Here is a 17,232-nt window from a genome sequence, read left to right on the forward strand (position 1 = left end):
ACGAGGATGAAAAAACACAAACTCGCATAAATCCTTTGTTCTTTATTTATTATACGAAGCAGTTAAAAATTCCCTCCTCGCATAATAAAAACACAAGCTCGCATAAATCCTTTGATCTTTGTTTTTATACGAGGTAGTGCACCATGAATAATTTTTTGATTTTTTAAAAAATGTGAACATTTGGGGCCGGTTTTTAGACTAGCCCATACTTCTGGCGGGCGTGATTAGGTTTTTAAAAATATTTTTAACAATGGGCGGGTGGCGGACGGATTAAAAAAATTTTAAATTAATGGGATGGTGTGGCTTGTAAATTTTTAATATTTTTCAGGCAAAATGAGAAAAACAGACTTCTTTTATTAAAAATAATATTATTTCATAATATTGACTTATATATATATAATTAAAATAAACAAAAAAAAGAGCTAAACTGCTATTAAAATAATTTTAAGGAATAGGCGAGCCGGCGGGTTAAAAAAATTTTAAAATTAAAAGTCTGCTCATTGTAGACCTCTAATTTATACAACAATTTTGTAAAAATAATATGGAATTATTTTTTTTGTGGGGGTTTTTTTAAACCACTTTACTTTTATAATAAAATTTAAAAAATTAGTGCCCCAAATTTTTAATGACTATTTTTATGAATGACGTTGACCGCATGACCAGGATTATTAACAGGGTTACTAGATCTCCCGCATTTGGTGCAATTTTCCGATTATTACTTTCATTAACGCCAAAACACGCCGGCTATTAATTTACACTTTCACCCGATTTTTAACGCTTTCTTCCGATTTTTTACGCTTTCTCCTGATTTTCCTAATCTCCCTTTTTTTATATAAATTTTTTAAAATATAAAATAATTAAAAATAGGGTAACGATAAACTTACACGATCAGTTTTTATTTTAATTCAATCATACATTTAAAAAGCCATTTTGTTTGTGTTTACTTTATAAATCCATATTTTCTTAAAGGAAAAAACAAAGAAATGTTATGATGAATCAAATATAATTACTTCATCTGATAATGATGATGAAAATAATTCTTATGTAAATGTAAAATAAATATTTTATATAATTTTTAAAAATCAATCTATAGAAAATGATATTTTAAAAGTACATTCAACAAGGCAAAACATATTTCTAATTTAGAAAATAAAAAATAAAACAATTATTTATGTGATGATAATACTGCAATAGCCGAAACCACATTCATCTACACGATAAAACATTCGGTTAGTTATTTATCTAGATTTCCAACTGTTATATATATTTTATGAATGATAATAATTCTATATAGATATTCTTCTTAAATATTTGACGTATTTTCATCTTTTTATTTTCCAAAAACCGAAAATCCAATATCATATTTAAGTAGTGTTGATAAACGGCTCGTTTTGAGCCAATTTTTAAAAACGGCTAACTTTCCAGGATAATATTAGCAAGCCTGAAGATTTTATTTGTAGAAGGAACAAAAGTGGACATCTATTAACGAACATAAAAACAAGGCTTAATAATATAAAATTTTACAAACATAAGAAAATAATGTTGATACCCGTCACTCATAAAGTGGCAAATACAACACCTACAAACTTATTGCCTATGCTCAGGCGCGTACGCAGGAATTTTGTCTGGGGGGCGATAATAAATTTTTTTGAGAAATATTATTGTTTTTTAAAAATATCAAGCATAAATTTATTAGGACTAATAACTATTCCTAATACACAATTTTAAATTAATGTGAATTATAAAAAAATTATATGTAAAGAATCACTTAAATGACCCAAAATATAAATTTGAATTTTTTGAGCCTTTACACAAAAAGTTTCTTAGGAATAATTGTATTTTGTATGTTATATATTTACAATGTAATATCCAATCTTCGTTGGAATTGAGCTAATTTTTCAATTATCTCATCCTTGCTTGTCGTCAAATGCCTATGAATATTCAAAAAATCTAAACCTTTCAATCTACTTTCACATGTTGTACTTCTTGGTATGTTTTTCAGAGACCTGCAGGCCCGGCTCCTGGGCCGGACAATATTTTAATTTTTTTAATTATACCAAGGCCGGGCCCAAAATTTTTTTAAAAAAACACCCGGGCCGGACCTAAATTTTTTTTAAAAAACACCCAAGCCGGGCTGTATTTTTTAAAACAGCCTACATTTGAAATCATTATTATTAGCTATAAAAATCAAAAATAAATATAATTTATTTTTAAAAAATCCAGGCCGGGCCTGAAAATTTTATTTTAAAAAAAGCCGGGCCGAGCCTGTATATTTTAAAAAAAAGCCGAGCGGCCTAAAAATTTTTTTAAAAATAACGTAAAAAATTTTTTAAAAAAATCCAGGCCGTGCCCTGCAAATGGTACTTCTGAAGGCCTCTGTTATTCTTCTTAAAAAAGAGAGTGTTCTCTCATTAGTTTACTAATAGGAAGAGTTTATAAACCCTTTTAATACATTGGGAATTTAATCTAAAATGTGTTTGAAATAATGTAGAGCATCCATAGCATTTTTTGGGACTAAATCAACTATAGTTAATCTTATAAACATAGTTATTCAGATAGTAAGGCATCATAAGATACTTTAACATCTTCATAATAAAAATCTAACAAATATTTTTTTTTCTATCACCATCTGAAAAAGGTTGGGAAGGCTTTTGTGGAAGTAATATTTGCAGATGTAAATGCTGCATGATATATTAAAAAATTCATTTATTTACGTTATAAATGTATCTGCATCTAAGATAAACTCTTCTACTGATCCTATATTAATGTTTTAACGATGAGCTTGCCTTGCTGTCGAGGGAGACAAATATTAAACACGTATAGCTCTGCTTTTGACTCAACAATAAAATATAAAATATGAAATTCTTCATCAACATTAGCCCTAATTTCCTTGAGTTCTGATAAAATCCTCTCCGCTATTCTCATCTTCTTAATCAAATCTTTGTCATGTTTTTGAAAAGTAATACTTAAAATAGTTGTATAATTAAATAATACATTCTAATGAGAAATAAAATTTGGAATAAGCATTGAATCCAATAATTTTCTTGCTTCTGAGGAAATATTTCTTTCAGGCTATTGTAATATTTCAGTAATAGCAAATAATTGGCTCTTCTAACTCCTTAAGCTGTTAGTGCTTGATGGAAGAGGCTCTATCTCGTTGGAAGTTGCAATTTCTTTTTCCCTGTTGGACCAGAAGTTTCAAAAATAATTATTATTTGACTAGAAATTTGAAAATGGTAGATAAATATTACGCCACTAAAAATTTGAAAATAATAAGTAAATATTACGCCGGAAAACTTGAAATCGAAATTAATTGATAAAATAACATATGAATGTGATAATAAATGTAATATAATATATATTTAATATGAGATATGAATAAGAATTAACAAATATAAATTAATATAAACAATAATATTTTTGAAAAATATATCCGGCATCTGCATTTTTTGGCTTTGGGGGGGGGGGATTTGTTTCCCTGCCCCCCCCCCCGCTGCGTACGCCAATGCCTATGCTCTTTCATAATTCAAAAATAGATAAAAGCATAAAATATAAAACAAAAGCCTCACAAATAGTGTTTATTAGTGATGTTAAAAGTTACTTTTGAAACATAACTAGTTACAGTTACTAGTTACATTGGCAAAAACATAAATAGTTACAGTTACTAGTTACATTTTTACAAAAGTAACTAGTTATTAGTTACAGTTATTTTCAAAAGTAACTAGTTACTTACTTTATACATCATTCATATGAGCATTATTTATTTATTGAATGCATTTATTTAATATAAAAAAAATTAGGATAAACAAAGTATAATCAGTTATTTAAAATAATATACAATTTATTTATATGAAAAAATATCTCAAAATTGAATATTTACATTGAATATAAAAATATATATTTGCATTGAAAAAAAAACATTTATTTTTCATAAAAATTAGAATCTAATAAATGTTTATTTGCTTTTAACAACAAATTAATTTCAAAGTTATTATCTAGGAGACGTGCTTGTTTATCTCCAAAAATGAGCTTACCTAGACTGAACAAGCGCTCTACGGGAGCACTTGATGTTAGAACAACATTATATTTAGTAAAGAGTAATTTTAATTTTGGAAAATCGTTATATAAAGAAAAAGTGTTGTTATTAGATTTGATAAAGTTTTCTATAAGTTCATTATCCAGAATATTTTGGCGCTTTAGGTCAAAAAATCCAACTACATCAAGTGATGTTGGTTTTGAGCATGATTAATTCGTCTGGGATTCACTTTGAGGTATTAAGGTATTTATTAAATTTAAAATTTCCTCCATTTTTGCTTTATTCCTTTCTTGCCTAATCCAAGGCCAGTCAGTTTTAAATAAAGGGTGAAGAATTGCAGCAATGATGTTGTCATTATCATAAAGATTATTAAACCTATAACATGATATTTTTGTTAGACTTGGTTCTTGTAAGTAATGATTAATAATTTAATATTAAATTCTAAAATAATCTGTCTTTGTTTTTCCTTATACTAAATTTAAAATTTTTTTATTACGTATGATATGAAGTTCCAATGCTTGTTACTTGACGGAAAAAAATATATTGTGCTACATTTGTAAATAAATAAAATATAATATTAAAATTTATTAAATTACTTGAATTTGCTTACAAAATTATGAAGCCCAGCAGCAATGTAAAAATTTAAGAAAAGAAAATCAATTTGAACGGGAAATTATAACAATCAGACATTTTCACAAAATTTTAAATTAATAAATTTAATTTAAAATTAATTTATCACAACATATTAAAAATAAAATTAATTATTTGAATATATCTTTAAAAGTTACAAGTTACTTTTGGCAGTTACATTTCAAAAATTATAACTAGTTACAGTTACTAGTTACAATTTTAAAAATATAACTAGTTACAGTTATTTTTTAGCCAAAATTAAGTAACTAGTTACCTTAACATCACTAGTGTTTATCCTAGGTGAAACTAAGAAACACATTTTAGAGAATTTGAAGGAAAATCATTCATTCTCTCTATTACCCGATGCATCAAATAATGAAACATTCCCAATAATGCTGCGCCATTTAAATAAAGAAAGAGATGTTTCAAATAAAATTTTTTTTATCAAATGCGGAGAAATCGAAGGATATTGCGTCTATGCTTTTGCAGAGCCTTGAATTGCAACCTTTTACTATCAAATGTAACAGCTTTTTGTCTCCAAAACACAATGAGAATTTTGAGAAAAGACGAAGTGTAATGATGGAATTTTTAGTTTTGAATGAAAATTTTATTCCTAATGGTTGCCTGTGCCATACAATTTACAATACAAGAAGAAAGGGGAATGCTTCATTATCAATAGACAGAAATAATTGTTATAAAATAATACCGAATGCAGCAGATCCACAAACAGGGGTAAGGCCGCATTTATAGTAAACGTGTAATGTTGTTATTACAAAATAAAGCCAATAAATAGGTATAAATTTATAAATATGGAGCGTTATGATGATAACGCTATGAAATTGAAAAACATTTGTTGCGATACGTTTTTAAAAAAATATGCGATAAGATCATAAAAATCTTAGCGAATTCGATAAAAAGGTATATGATTTTTCTTAAATTTTATAAAATGATTATCTCTATTTTAGCTTTATCTTAAATTAGTTTTTAAAATTGAATCAGCTGTAATAACGATGCGTTAGAAACTCACCGCTTAAAGAAAACGCGTCTACCATAAAAGCAGTGTAAGATGAAATCTTGTACGATGATAATGATAAAATCGAATCATTTCAAAATGAAGCTAATAAAATCATTTAAAACAATCATTTATTATTTAGAAAAAAAAATATGAATTTACAAATAATAAAAAGAAAAATCGATTATTATGGAGCTCGAATAATAAATTCATATTCGAGGAAGTTGAATCAAAAAAAAATTTTAATATAAAAGATATCGAATAAGATGAATTATTTCAGGAGTTCATATAGAACAAAATAATACAATTTGGCTAATGAAAACACATGGGTACTTTTTTTTAAAGAACTTCGCCAAATTTTGAAAATATATGCAATATTATATTCTAGCTACAACATTCAAACGTTGCAGATAGTGTGGTAAATTAGTTGGTTTTACACGACCACGACCCTGGCTTTTGGTCGAAAAAATGAACCAAAACCAAAGCAACCAAATTGGTTGACCTGGTCGATCAAATTCATCGACCCGAGCACCAACCCTAACACAGCATCGACCCGATTTATTTTATATAAATAAAAACATGATATTATTTAATATTTTTATTCATTTAATATTGAAATAATTTTAATTATTTTTTATTATATTAAAAATGGTTTGATGTTTTTTAATAAAAAAATGTAATTATAATATCATTTTATCAATAAATTTGTGATTTTCACGCCCAAAATTTTAAGCAATTGATAATTTGATAAGAATTTTAAATTTTGTAAGTAAATTTTTTTTGAGAAATTTTTTTGTGAATTTTATTATAAATAAACAATCTTTTAGATAAATGAAATATTTTATAGTTTTTTTTAATCATTTTTCTGAAATTATTTTTTAAGTATAAAGAAGTTGTAATTTATAAATAATTTAAAATAAAATTTCAGGGAAGATGTACCCTAGATAAGTGACAATTGTCATAATCGTTTTTGTAAAAGTTTTTTGAATTTTTTTTGACGCAAATTGGAAATAATTAATATTGAAAACAAATTTAAATAAAACTTCAGTCAGTCTCAAATTGAAAATAATTAATATAAAACAAATTTAAATAAAACTTCAGTCAATATGTATCCTGGATAAGTGACAATTATCATAATCGTTAATTTTAAAGTTTTTTGAGAGTACCGACTAGATAATAGACACGAGCACCAACTTTTATTATATTATTTTATTGTGACTGAATGTGAATATTTTGCTGAATTGTATTTTACATAGTGGACGAATATTTCAATATTAGCATAGAAATATTCTTATTTAATATTAGATTTAGATTCCTTTTTCAAAAATTCTTCATTTCATCGACCCGAGCATGGACCGGATCACTTACTCCAAACAAACCTATCTATTAGTTTATTGTAAATATTTTGCGCAATCATATTTTTATATATAGAGGACGAATATTTCAATATTAACATGAAAAATAATCATATTTATTTAATATTATATACCTTTTTTTAAAAAAATATTCTCTTCTTATAATCTATAAATTAAAAATTAGAGACCGAGTAATTCAATTCCTTATTAATTATTGATATCGAATTAGAAATAATTATCTTCTAAGACCGGGAAAAATTATAGGAATTTATCGATTTTTAGATATTTATAATTCATATCATTAAATGAGGGTATTATACCTTTTTTAATAATTTTTGGGATCTCTAAAATTATAAAAATTGGCTAAGACTTAAACCGATTAGATGAGTTGGCTAAGTAGTTCAGTTAAACGATATCTTTTGAGTTTTGATATTCATTTTTATTTATAGATAGAGGTCATTAAATTACAAATAAACAAAATATAGACTAATTAATCACTTAAAACCACGACATTTTTTTTAAATAAAACAATTATTCTTTTTTAAGGGATGTACCGATATTTTAAAATGGCATTTCCCATCGATGCAGGCTGACATCTGATAAATTAAAAATTTATCATTTTTCTAAAAAGAAATCTTTTAAAATTATTTGTATAAAATATTTGATTATTAAGATTAATGTTATTAATTATTATATAATAAGCGACGTCATTTTCCTTAAATATTAACCATAAAGATATGTAAAGAAAATAATTACTTTTAAATATTTTGATCGTATTAGATTTTTATATTGAAACAATCTAGGTTTTATATGATTCGATTAGCTTTAGCTTAGTTATTCCACACCTAGTCCCCATAAAAATAGATCTCATGCACACCATAAACTTGAATATAAAATTTATTAAAATATAACAACGACAATGTTATGAAAATATTAAAAAATACATATTTAAATAAATATAATTATATTTATTTATATAATTCGTCTGATAAATAAAATATTTTGCCATCCCAAGACGATAGGGCAAGGCATTGTCTTAGAGTTTTCGATGACATCCGATTTCTCTTTTTCGTAACCGTATCTCCAGCTTGAGAGAAAACTCGCTCGCTGGGAACAGAGGTAGTTTGTTGAGCTAAAAAATCTCTCGCCATTTCAGAAAGGCACGGAAATCTTGACTGATTTCCTCTCCACCAATCTAAAATATTAACGTCTTCCGGACAAACTGGCTCCCCAAGATATCCATCTATCTCGCTATCAAAAGGGCTCCGGCTAAGATTTTTCTTTCTAGATGTCATAAAATAATTATTAGATTAGATATATCATTTAATTATATACTTTTTTAATTCCTGCAAAATAAATACAGATGTAAGATTGTTAGGATTTGTCTCAGAGATTGAATAAGTTTTAAATACATTTTTTAAATCTTCAAATAATCTATTAAGAAATCAATATTTTTAGGGATCAAGGATTTTTTTATCCTTGGGTCTAAAAAAAACCCGGCATAATTAGCGAAATTAGACATTATCGCTAAATAGTCATTACATTTAGTCAGCATATTAGATGCTGCTTTATTTATTATTTCATTTTTATTTTTTGAAGCTTTTATTAAATTTTCATGAATAAAATTTAAAAATAAAATTGCCATCCCTATTGTTGGCGAGTGTGAACTTATTTCACAAGTAATTTTATAAAACGGGGACAAAAATTCTTCAAGGTCTTTTAATAATTCACGTAATTCTTTATTTATAATGAACTTATTCCTGCCTTGAGATAGTTCACCTAACTTCACAATTGCATCGATGTTCTGTATTAAATAAATAAAGTATATAATGATATAAAATTTAATACTTTGTAAAAATAATACCTTATTTACAGCAGCTATCATTAGATAAGTGCTGTTCCAGCGTGTGGATACATCCAATGGAATTTTTGTACCATCACTAATCTTGGTGTACTCCTCCATTAATTTTGGAGAGGTATGCAGCTTGTTTATAAGCCTATGAATAACCTCTAATTTGTCAGATAAATAATATAAGCATTCTTGAACTATTAGATTTATTACATGCGCTAAGCAACGATGATTATATAAATTTCTTTTGTATAAAAGTTTTAAATCCTCTTAAGATATTAACACCACTAATAATATTTTTTGCGTTGTCATGAGTAATTGATAAAATTTTTGAAGTAATTTCAAATTCATTAAAGCAATTAAATAACAAATCTGAAATTTCCTGTCCCGTATGAAGATGTAGGAACGAAACAATTGTAAGGAGCATATTGATCATTTTCCAATCACTATTGATGTAATGAATTGTTATAGAACAGTACGTTATTGAATTTAGATTGGACCAGCAATCTGTAGTTACAGCAATATTCTTGATATGATATAATTTTTTAATATAACTATTTCTTTAGCCGATTCATATATTATTTCTAATTTTTTTTTCATAGTTGGCCTTGTCCATATTTTAAAGCCATTATTGCAATAATAGATCATTTCTTTAAAACTGTCATGTTCTATTGTTCTGAAAGGTATATTTGATAATATATGATATCTTAATATTAGATGATTTAATCTTAAATTTTCATTAATTGACGGTTTTCTTATTCCCGTCATCACATTGGGGGTTGTGCTTGTGATATTGACATTAGATATTTCTGAAGGATGTGATGTTCCTAGGTGTTTTTTTAAATTAGCGAAAATTAAAATTTAGCAAAAATATAATTTAGCAAAAATATAAATAATGGATTTCGTCAAATCGGTCAAAAAAGGCACATTTTCGGCCGACCCCTTTATAAATTATTAAAAATTAGTGGAATTACATTGTTAAATACAAATTTTTTTTAGCAAAATCATATGAAATTCTCAGAGTAGATTCTCTTCAGAATAGATTTGGTAAAATCACATTTATCAGGGAAATTAAAAACGCGCAATAAATTAGATCAGACCTACAGACCCAGCCTTAAACCCGGCTCGGGTACACGGACCGGGCCGTACTTTAATTTTTTTAAATATACCCGGGCCCAGTCTAAAAAATTTTTTTTTAAATAAAAGGGCCGGGCTATATATTTTAACCACATATTTTAAATTACCATTATTATATATGTAAATTACTATATAATATATTTTAAAGAAATTCGAGCCGGGCAGTGCAGTTTAAAATAACTCACAAAGTATTAAATATTGATAAAATTTTCTAAAAAATTGACGTAAGACTATCTTAGTTGCTGAAAGTTTTTTTAAACTGCTACTCTACTAGTTAAAGCAAAATACTAATAGGAACTGATAAAGAAAGAAACATTTTCATAATTTTAACATTAATACTTCTAATTAATTGATCAGCTTATTTTAAAAAATAAACAACCGGAAACTCGAAAATATTTTCATAATTATTCATAAACAGGCCTCGGCCGAGAAAATTATAATTTAATGCACAAAAATTTTGTTTAAAAAATATTTTTTAAAAAAAGTGCTCTCCAAGTCACTGCTATAAATTACTTTAAATTCGCAAAACTTTTAAGATATAATTTGTCAATGAAAGTTGTCCAAGATTAGCTAAAAAATTATCTATCATAAACAAATACAAATCAGGATTTATATTTTGGGACAAGAAAAAATCTTTTTTTATTTTTAAAATTTTATCATGTTATTTTATCGCCCAGCATTGAATAATTAATTTTTTTTTAAGATTATTTTATCCACTTTTTTATTCAAGGGTATTCCGAGAATATATGACGGCACCTGGCTTATTATTTGTTTTAATCTTAAAGCTATAAAATTAATGATATTGATGATTACAATAGATTTAATAAGATGGAGGTCTAATCAATGCAATGTTCCCCTTCAACTTATCTTATTTAAAAATTTCTATGCCTCAAGATATGGCTGGGGGTAAGGAGAGGTGGTTGTATCTATATGAATCATTTATTTTTTTAAAAATATTTTTGAATTATATTTATAGATTAAAATAAATCTTTTTACTATAATAAAAAGAAAAAATTATCAACATGTTTTTTTCGGGCTGGATAGGGTTAATATAATAATATAAATAACTAGGGGCTATTAGAATCAAGGCTACAAATAAATTATGCTTAAAAATATGATATAATAAATACTCAAGTGACATCGATATGATGGAAGTTGGATTAGATTTAATTTCGTCCCAATTACAGTCTACCCAATATTCAGAACCTTCTTCTAACCATTCTTCTACCTCGTTAGTTATGAAGAGGAGTTGTGTTGTTACTCCCACCAAGATGCATAAACAATGTATACATTGTTCCAAAAAATACAGTAGTACAACTTCCTCAAGTAATATTTTATTCCTATAAATAAGGGCCATTTCAAGTCAAATCGATCAGATTCAATTCATGCTAAAAATAAATCTTCGATAAATTTTAAATATTAATTTAAATAATATTTACTTCAAATGTAATATATTTATTAATTACTTATATGAAAATAGATTAATTAATGATCTCGATCTATAAATAGAATTTATTAGTTATTTATATTTATAAAATTTGAAAAATTCGAAAAAAATAAAATTCATAAATATTTCTTAAATAAAAAGTTTTTAGTGGCTTAATTCACCCCCCCCCCCCATTAATTTTCAAATAATTATAATAAAGTCATTAATCAAAAATTTTTTTAAAATTTTTATATAAATACATAACTAAAAAATATTAATTAAAATCTCCCCCCCCCCCCCAAACTGAACCCAAAAATGAAAATCGTTTGTTTTTATATAAAAATTATATAGATGACGAAAACTTTTATTGTAAGAAAAAAAAATTACTTGTCTTATATCTTAAAAATGGAATATTTTAAAAATTAAGTAAATAAAAAAGCAGACGATAAATATAATTTTTGAAAGACGTCCTTTTTTTTAGAACTTTGTTAAAATTTTTAAATCAACGAATATTAATAAAAAGAGGTATTGTTATACTTTTGTTTTGAAACATAACTAGGTACAGTTACTAGTTACTTTGATAAAAATATAACTAGTAGCAGTTACTAGTTACATTTATAAAAATATAACTAGTTATAGTGATATTATGTTACTTTCTGGATCTTATAAATTTTAAGATGGTCTATTAATTCTATTTTTGGCCTGAGCCCATTGCAATTTATTAAAACGCGATCTTAGTTACTATTTGCTGGCACTACTAACAACCTTCTTTAATCTTTACCTTTAAGTCTTAAAATATTTTAATTTATTTTAAATAAGCTGTTTCAACCAAGCAAATTAACAACAGTAAATATATGATTATTTTTCTGTTAATATTTCGTTCTCTATGCATTAAAATATGATTGGGCAAAATATTCACTCACAATAATATAATATTGTTTGAAGTATGTGCTCTGGTCCATGCTCGGATCAATGAAAGGAACCATTTTTAAAAAGGGAATAAAATATTAAATAATAAATGAATATTTATATGTTAATATTGAATTCGTCTTCTATGCACAAAAATATAATTGAGCAAAATATTAACATTCAGTTCACTAATATAACTCTGGTTGGTGCTCGGGAAACATCGGTACATCCCTAAAAAAAGAATAATTGTTTTATATAAAAAAAATGTCGTGGTTTTAAGTGATTAATTAGTCTATATTTTGTTTATTTGTAATTTAATGACCTCCATCTATAAATAAAAATGAATATCAAAACTCAAAAGATATCGTTTAACTGAACTACTTAGCCAACTCATCTAATCGGTTTAAGTCTTAGCCAATTTTTATAATTTTAGAGATCCCAAATATTATTAAAAAAGGTATAATACCCTCATTTAATGATATGAATTATAAATATCTAAAAATCGATAAATTCCTATAATTTTTCCCGGTCTTAGAAGATAATTATTTCTAATTCTATATCAATAATTAATAAGGAATTGAATTACTTGGTCTCTAATTTTTAATTTATAGATTATAAGAAGAGAATATTTTTTTAAAAAAAGGTATATAATATTAAATAAATATGATTATTTTTCATGTTAATATCGAAATATTCGTCCTCTATATATAAAAATATGATTGCGCAAAATATTTACAATAAACTAATAGAAGGTTTGTTTGGAGTAAGTGATCCGGTCCATGCTCGGGTCGATGAAATGAAGAATTTTTGAAAAAGGAATATAAATCTAATATTAAATAAGAATATTTCTATGCTAATATTGAAATATTCGTCCCCTATGTAAAATACAATTCAGCAAAATATTCACATTCAGTCACAATAAAATAATATAATAAAAGTTGGTGCTCGTGTCTATTATCTAGTCGGTACTCTCAAAAAACTTTAAAATTAACGATTATGATAATTGTCACTTATCCAGGATACATATTGACTGAAGTTTTATTTAAATTTGTTTTATATTAATTATTTTCAATTTGAGACTGACTGAAGTTTTATTTAAATTTGTTTTCAATATTAATTATTTCCAATTTGCGTCAAAAAAAATTCAAAAAACTTTTACAAAAACGATTATGACAATTGTCACTTATCTAGGGTACATCTTCCCTGAAATTTTATTTTAAATTATTTATAAATTACAACTTCTTTATACTTAAAAAATAATTTCAGAAAAATGATTAAAAAAAACTATAAAATATTTCATTCATCTAAAAGATTGTTTATTTATAATAAAATTCACAAAAAAATTTCTCAAAAAAAATTTACTTACAAAATTTAAAATTCTTATCAAATTATCAATTGCTTAAAATTTTGGGCGTGAAAATCACAAATTTATTGATAAAATGATATTATAATTACATTTTTTTATTAAAAAACATCAAACCATTTTCAATATAATAAAAAATAATTAAAATTTCATTTCAATATTAAATGAATAAAAATATTAAATAATATCATGTTTTTATTTATATAAAATAAATCGGGTCGATGCTGTGTTAGGGTTGGTGCTCGGGTCGATGCTCGGGTCGATGAATTTGGTCCACCAGGTCGACCAATTTGGTTGTTTTATTTTTGGTTCATTTTTTCGACCAAAAACCCAACCAAATTCATGCTAATTCGACCTAACAAAGCAATTTTATCACACTAGTTGCAGATCGCATATTTAGAAAAATTTCTGGCGGAAAGATTGTAATCGGTTATTTTATCAGCTTCAGAAGTCGAATTAATGATCAAAATAATTTTAATTATACTAAAGATTTTAAGGAATATGTAATAAAAAATAAAAATTTAATTAATATCAAAATCTTCTGAAAAATATGTACTGATTTTTTAGATATTATTTATTAATTTTATATTAAAAAATAATATACGATCTTCCTTTATTTTACTGTTACGATTAGATATCATTTAATAAAGAAATAATCACCGGGAGAAAAATTAATTTTGTTATAAAAATTTTTTTTTCAAATTAAATTTCTCCTGCTTTTTTTTGAATGAATCTGGTAACCCTGATTATAAACCTTACAATTTGTATCAAATTTCATAAAGTTTAATACAATCTTTAAATATATTTCAACAAAGTTTTAATTGCATATACTAACTTTTGTGGCATATTTTTTTTATCCTTCTATTCTTTAATTAATTATATATTTTAATTTATTTTATCTCAATTTGCTGAAGGTGTATATTCACTTTCGTCAATCTTTTTTTAAAAAATTATTCTTTACATTTCACGCATTATAATAAATATCAGCTTCATTTAAACGATCCCTGTTTAACCCCCCCTCCCCCTTAATGTTCGATTTTGAGATAACCACTAATCCGGGCCCGAAAATATATTCAGTATAATTATCAAATAATAGTAATATTTAGCAGCTTTTTTTAAAATGATTACATAAATAGGTTTATTAGAAAATGTATAATAGATTTTGTTAAAAGGTAAATTTTTATTTTAATGAAATTTAAAAATGTTTTTTTAAAAATGTATATATATTTTTGGTACCTTTCGGCTTAAAATATTTTAAAATGTTTCATTTATTCTTTTTTTAAACTAATGTTTCCATAAAAATTATTTTAGAAGCTTAACTTTGTTATTATGTCTGCCATTCCATCAAGTTAACAAGGATTATTTTGAAACATTGAAAGATAGTGTAAATTAATTATTTTATTTTTCAACCAATTTTTAAAAAATTAATATGAAATGTTTTATTTATAAAAATGACGAAATTTTTGACCCTTTTTAAAAAACGTTTTTACATTGTAAATTTTTTTCTATCGAACAATGATTTAAGGTGTTGATTTCTTTTTATTATCATTTTTTCAAACTTAATTAAATTTTTTTAGCGGACAAGGTAACGCTAAATCATCCTTATCATCCCAATTTTGGCACTTTATAAATTTCCCGAATATTTCAAATGAAGTCTAAGGCCAACAAGGATAAGAAGAATTACAGAATAAACCCCCCTGATTCCGAAGAAGAATTTAAAACTATCGATAGAGGCCATGAGGTGAGTGTCGAAGATGATACTGATGAAGAGTTTAATAATAAACCGCCGAAAGCGACATCAAAATCCGTCAAAAAGGGAGCTTCTAAAAAGGTTACAAGCGATTCCGCCTCAGTTTCTAATGTATATTTCTTAAAAAATTAATAATATTTTTTTTATAAAATAAAAATTTATGTTTATCACTCATAAAATATTTTTTAGTTTAACTGCTAATATATTAGATGAAAGGGGTTTTTTTAATCCTACTACTTTCTGGTTATATTGCTTTTAAGAAAAATATTGATAGATTAGTCTTTTTTTTCAAATTAAAATCATTTTTTATGCAATTTTTTATTAGGATAAAGAAAAAATTTATAAGAAAAAGAAAGTTTCTAATAAAGATAAGAATACTGATATGCCAAAAAGGCCATTGACGTCATATTTTATTTGGTTACAAGAAAACAGGGAAAGATTGAAACAGGAAAACCCTGGAGCGTCAATCACTGAAATTTCAAAATTTGGAGGGGAAGGATGGAGAAATACTAAAGATAGATCGGTAAATTTTAAATTTAAATAATTATTTATATTTGTAAACATGTTATTTACGTTTGTATCATTTTTACCTCAACTCATTTCAATCTTGTAAAGCAAATTATCAGAAATCAAATGAAATCTAATTTTTTTCTCAATAAGATTCCATTTTGTTTCTCTAAGTGATTTTGATGCAGTCGACCACTTTTTTAATGGCCGGAGCGGTCTGAACCAGTTTGCTCTTCACTATTAACAGATTTGAAATTATACACTTTAAGTTTGAATTGATATATTTGAATTCACTTGTTTTTTAACTATTAATCTTCAAAATTGTTTTTTCACTTAGAAATGGGAACAATTATCATCACTAGCAAAAGATGAATATAATATAATTATGAGAAATTATGAATCGAAAAACCCTAACATTATTATGTGAGTCAAATATATATTTTTAAAAATTATATAATTATTTGCTTAAATTTCAGAACAAAAAGTAATAAAGAATCGAAATCTAAACTGAAAAGTGGCAATAATGAGGTTAAAATTAGCGATGAATCCTCATTAGATGACTGAAGTTTTATTTCAATTAAAATTTATTATAATTATTTTTTATAGTCCCATGTTTGATATAGTATTCGCAATAGCTATTATTTAAAATTAAATATATCATAAATAGAATTCAAATATACATAAAATTAATCAATTTCCCCAATAACCTTCATCTTTTGTAAGTCATTTTGGGAAAAAAACTCTGTGTAGCAGGATTTTCATTCAAAAAAATTCTCTGAAGGGTTTGAAAAATTTGGTATAAAATGATCCATAAATTCTAAAGCCATGCTGCAATAATGTCATAGGGTTATACTTAGTGATGTTAAACAGCTAATCCAATATTTTAGCCAAAAAATGATATGTAAATCTCGGGATTTCGTTAATAAATGTTCAAACCTTTCTTCCATCTATGAGCAAAATCTCCAGGCTTGTGTAATATTTATGGCTAAAATGTTGGGTTAACCTTTTTATAAATCGCGCCTATCCAGACGTGTAGTCACGAATTTCCTACAGGGGAGAGGGGTTAATTTTTATATTGAAATGATTTTTTTGGAACATTAAAAATAAGTCAATTTCGAACACAAATAATAAAATATTGGAAAATATTTTAAGAGTAAATATAAAATTGTTAAAAAATATTGTAACCAGTATGTAAATTACAAAAAAATATAGAATTAAACATTACATGTTAATTTTTTTTTAAAAAGTAATCAAAATA

At 25.4% G+C, this 17,232-nt stretch overlaps 1 protein-coding gene across 1 annotated transcript; it reads left to right on the forward strand.

Moving 5' to 3' along the window:
• Nucleotides 1-1,099: 1,099 nt before the first annotated feature.
• LOC135928633 (high mobility group protein Z-like) lies at nucleotides 1,100-16,538 on the forward strand. The gene is made up of 5 exons (XM_065465088.1): nucleotides 1,100-1,229; nucleotides 15,295-15,578; nucleotides 15,793-15,990; nucleotides 16,312-16,397; nucleotides 16,451-16,538. The coding sequence occupies exons 2-5, from the start codon at nucleotides 15,366-15,368 to the stop codon at nucleotides 16,536-16,538; spliced, it is 585 nt and encodes a 194-aa protein (XP_065321160.1). The 5' UTR covers nucleotides 1,100-1,229; nucleotides 15,295-15,365.
• The last annotated feature ends 694 nt before the right edge of the window (nucleotides 16,539-17,232 follow it).

The sequence above is a fragment of the Gordionus sp. m RMFG-2023 genome, chromosome 4 (genome assembly GCF_954871325.1).
Source record: "Gordionus sp. m RMFG-2023 chromosome 4, tfGorSpeb1-WG-v2, whole genome shotgun sequence".
Classification (NCBI taxonomy): Eukaryota; Metazoa; Nematomorpha; class Gordioida; order Chordodea; family Parachordodidae; genus Gordionus; species Gordionus sp. m RMFG-2023.

Coding starts and splice junctions, on each gene's coding strand:
- LOC135928633 (XM_065465088.1), top strand. CDS start 15,366: ATGAAGTCTAAGGCCAACAAGGATAAGAAGAATTACAGAATAAACCCC. Junction 15,991..16,311: donor GAAATACTAAAGATAGATCG/GTAAATTTTAAA, acceptor TTTTTCACTTAG/AAATGGGAACAATTATCATC. Junction 16,398..16,450: donor AAAAACCCTAACATTATTAT/GTGAGTCAAATA, acceptor CTTAAATTTCAG/AACAAAAAGTAATAAAGAAT.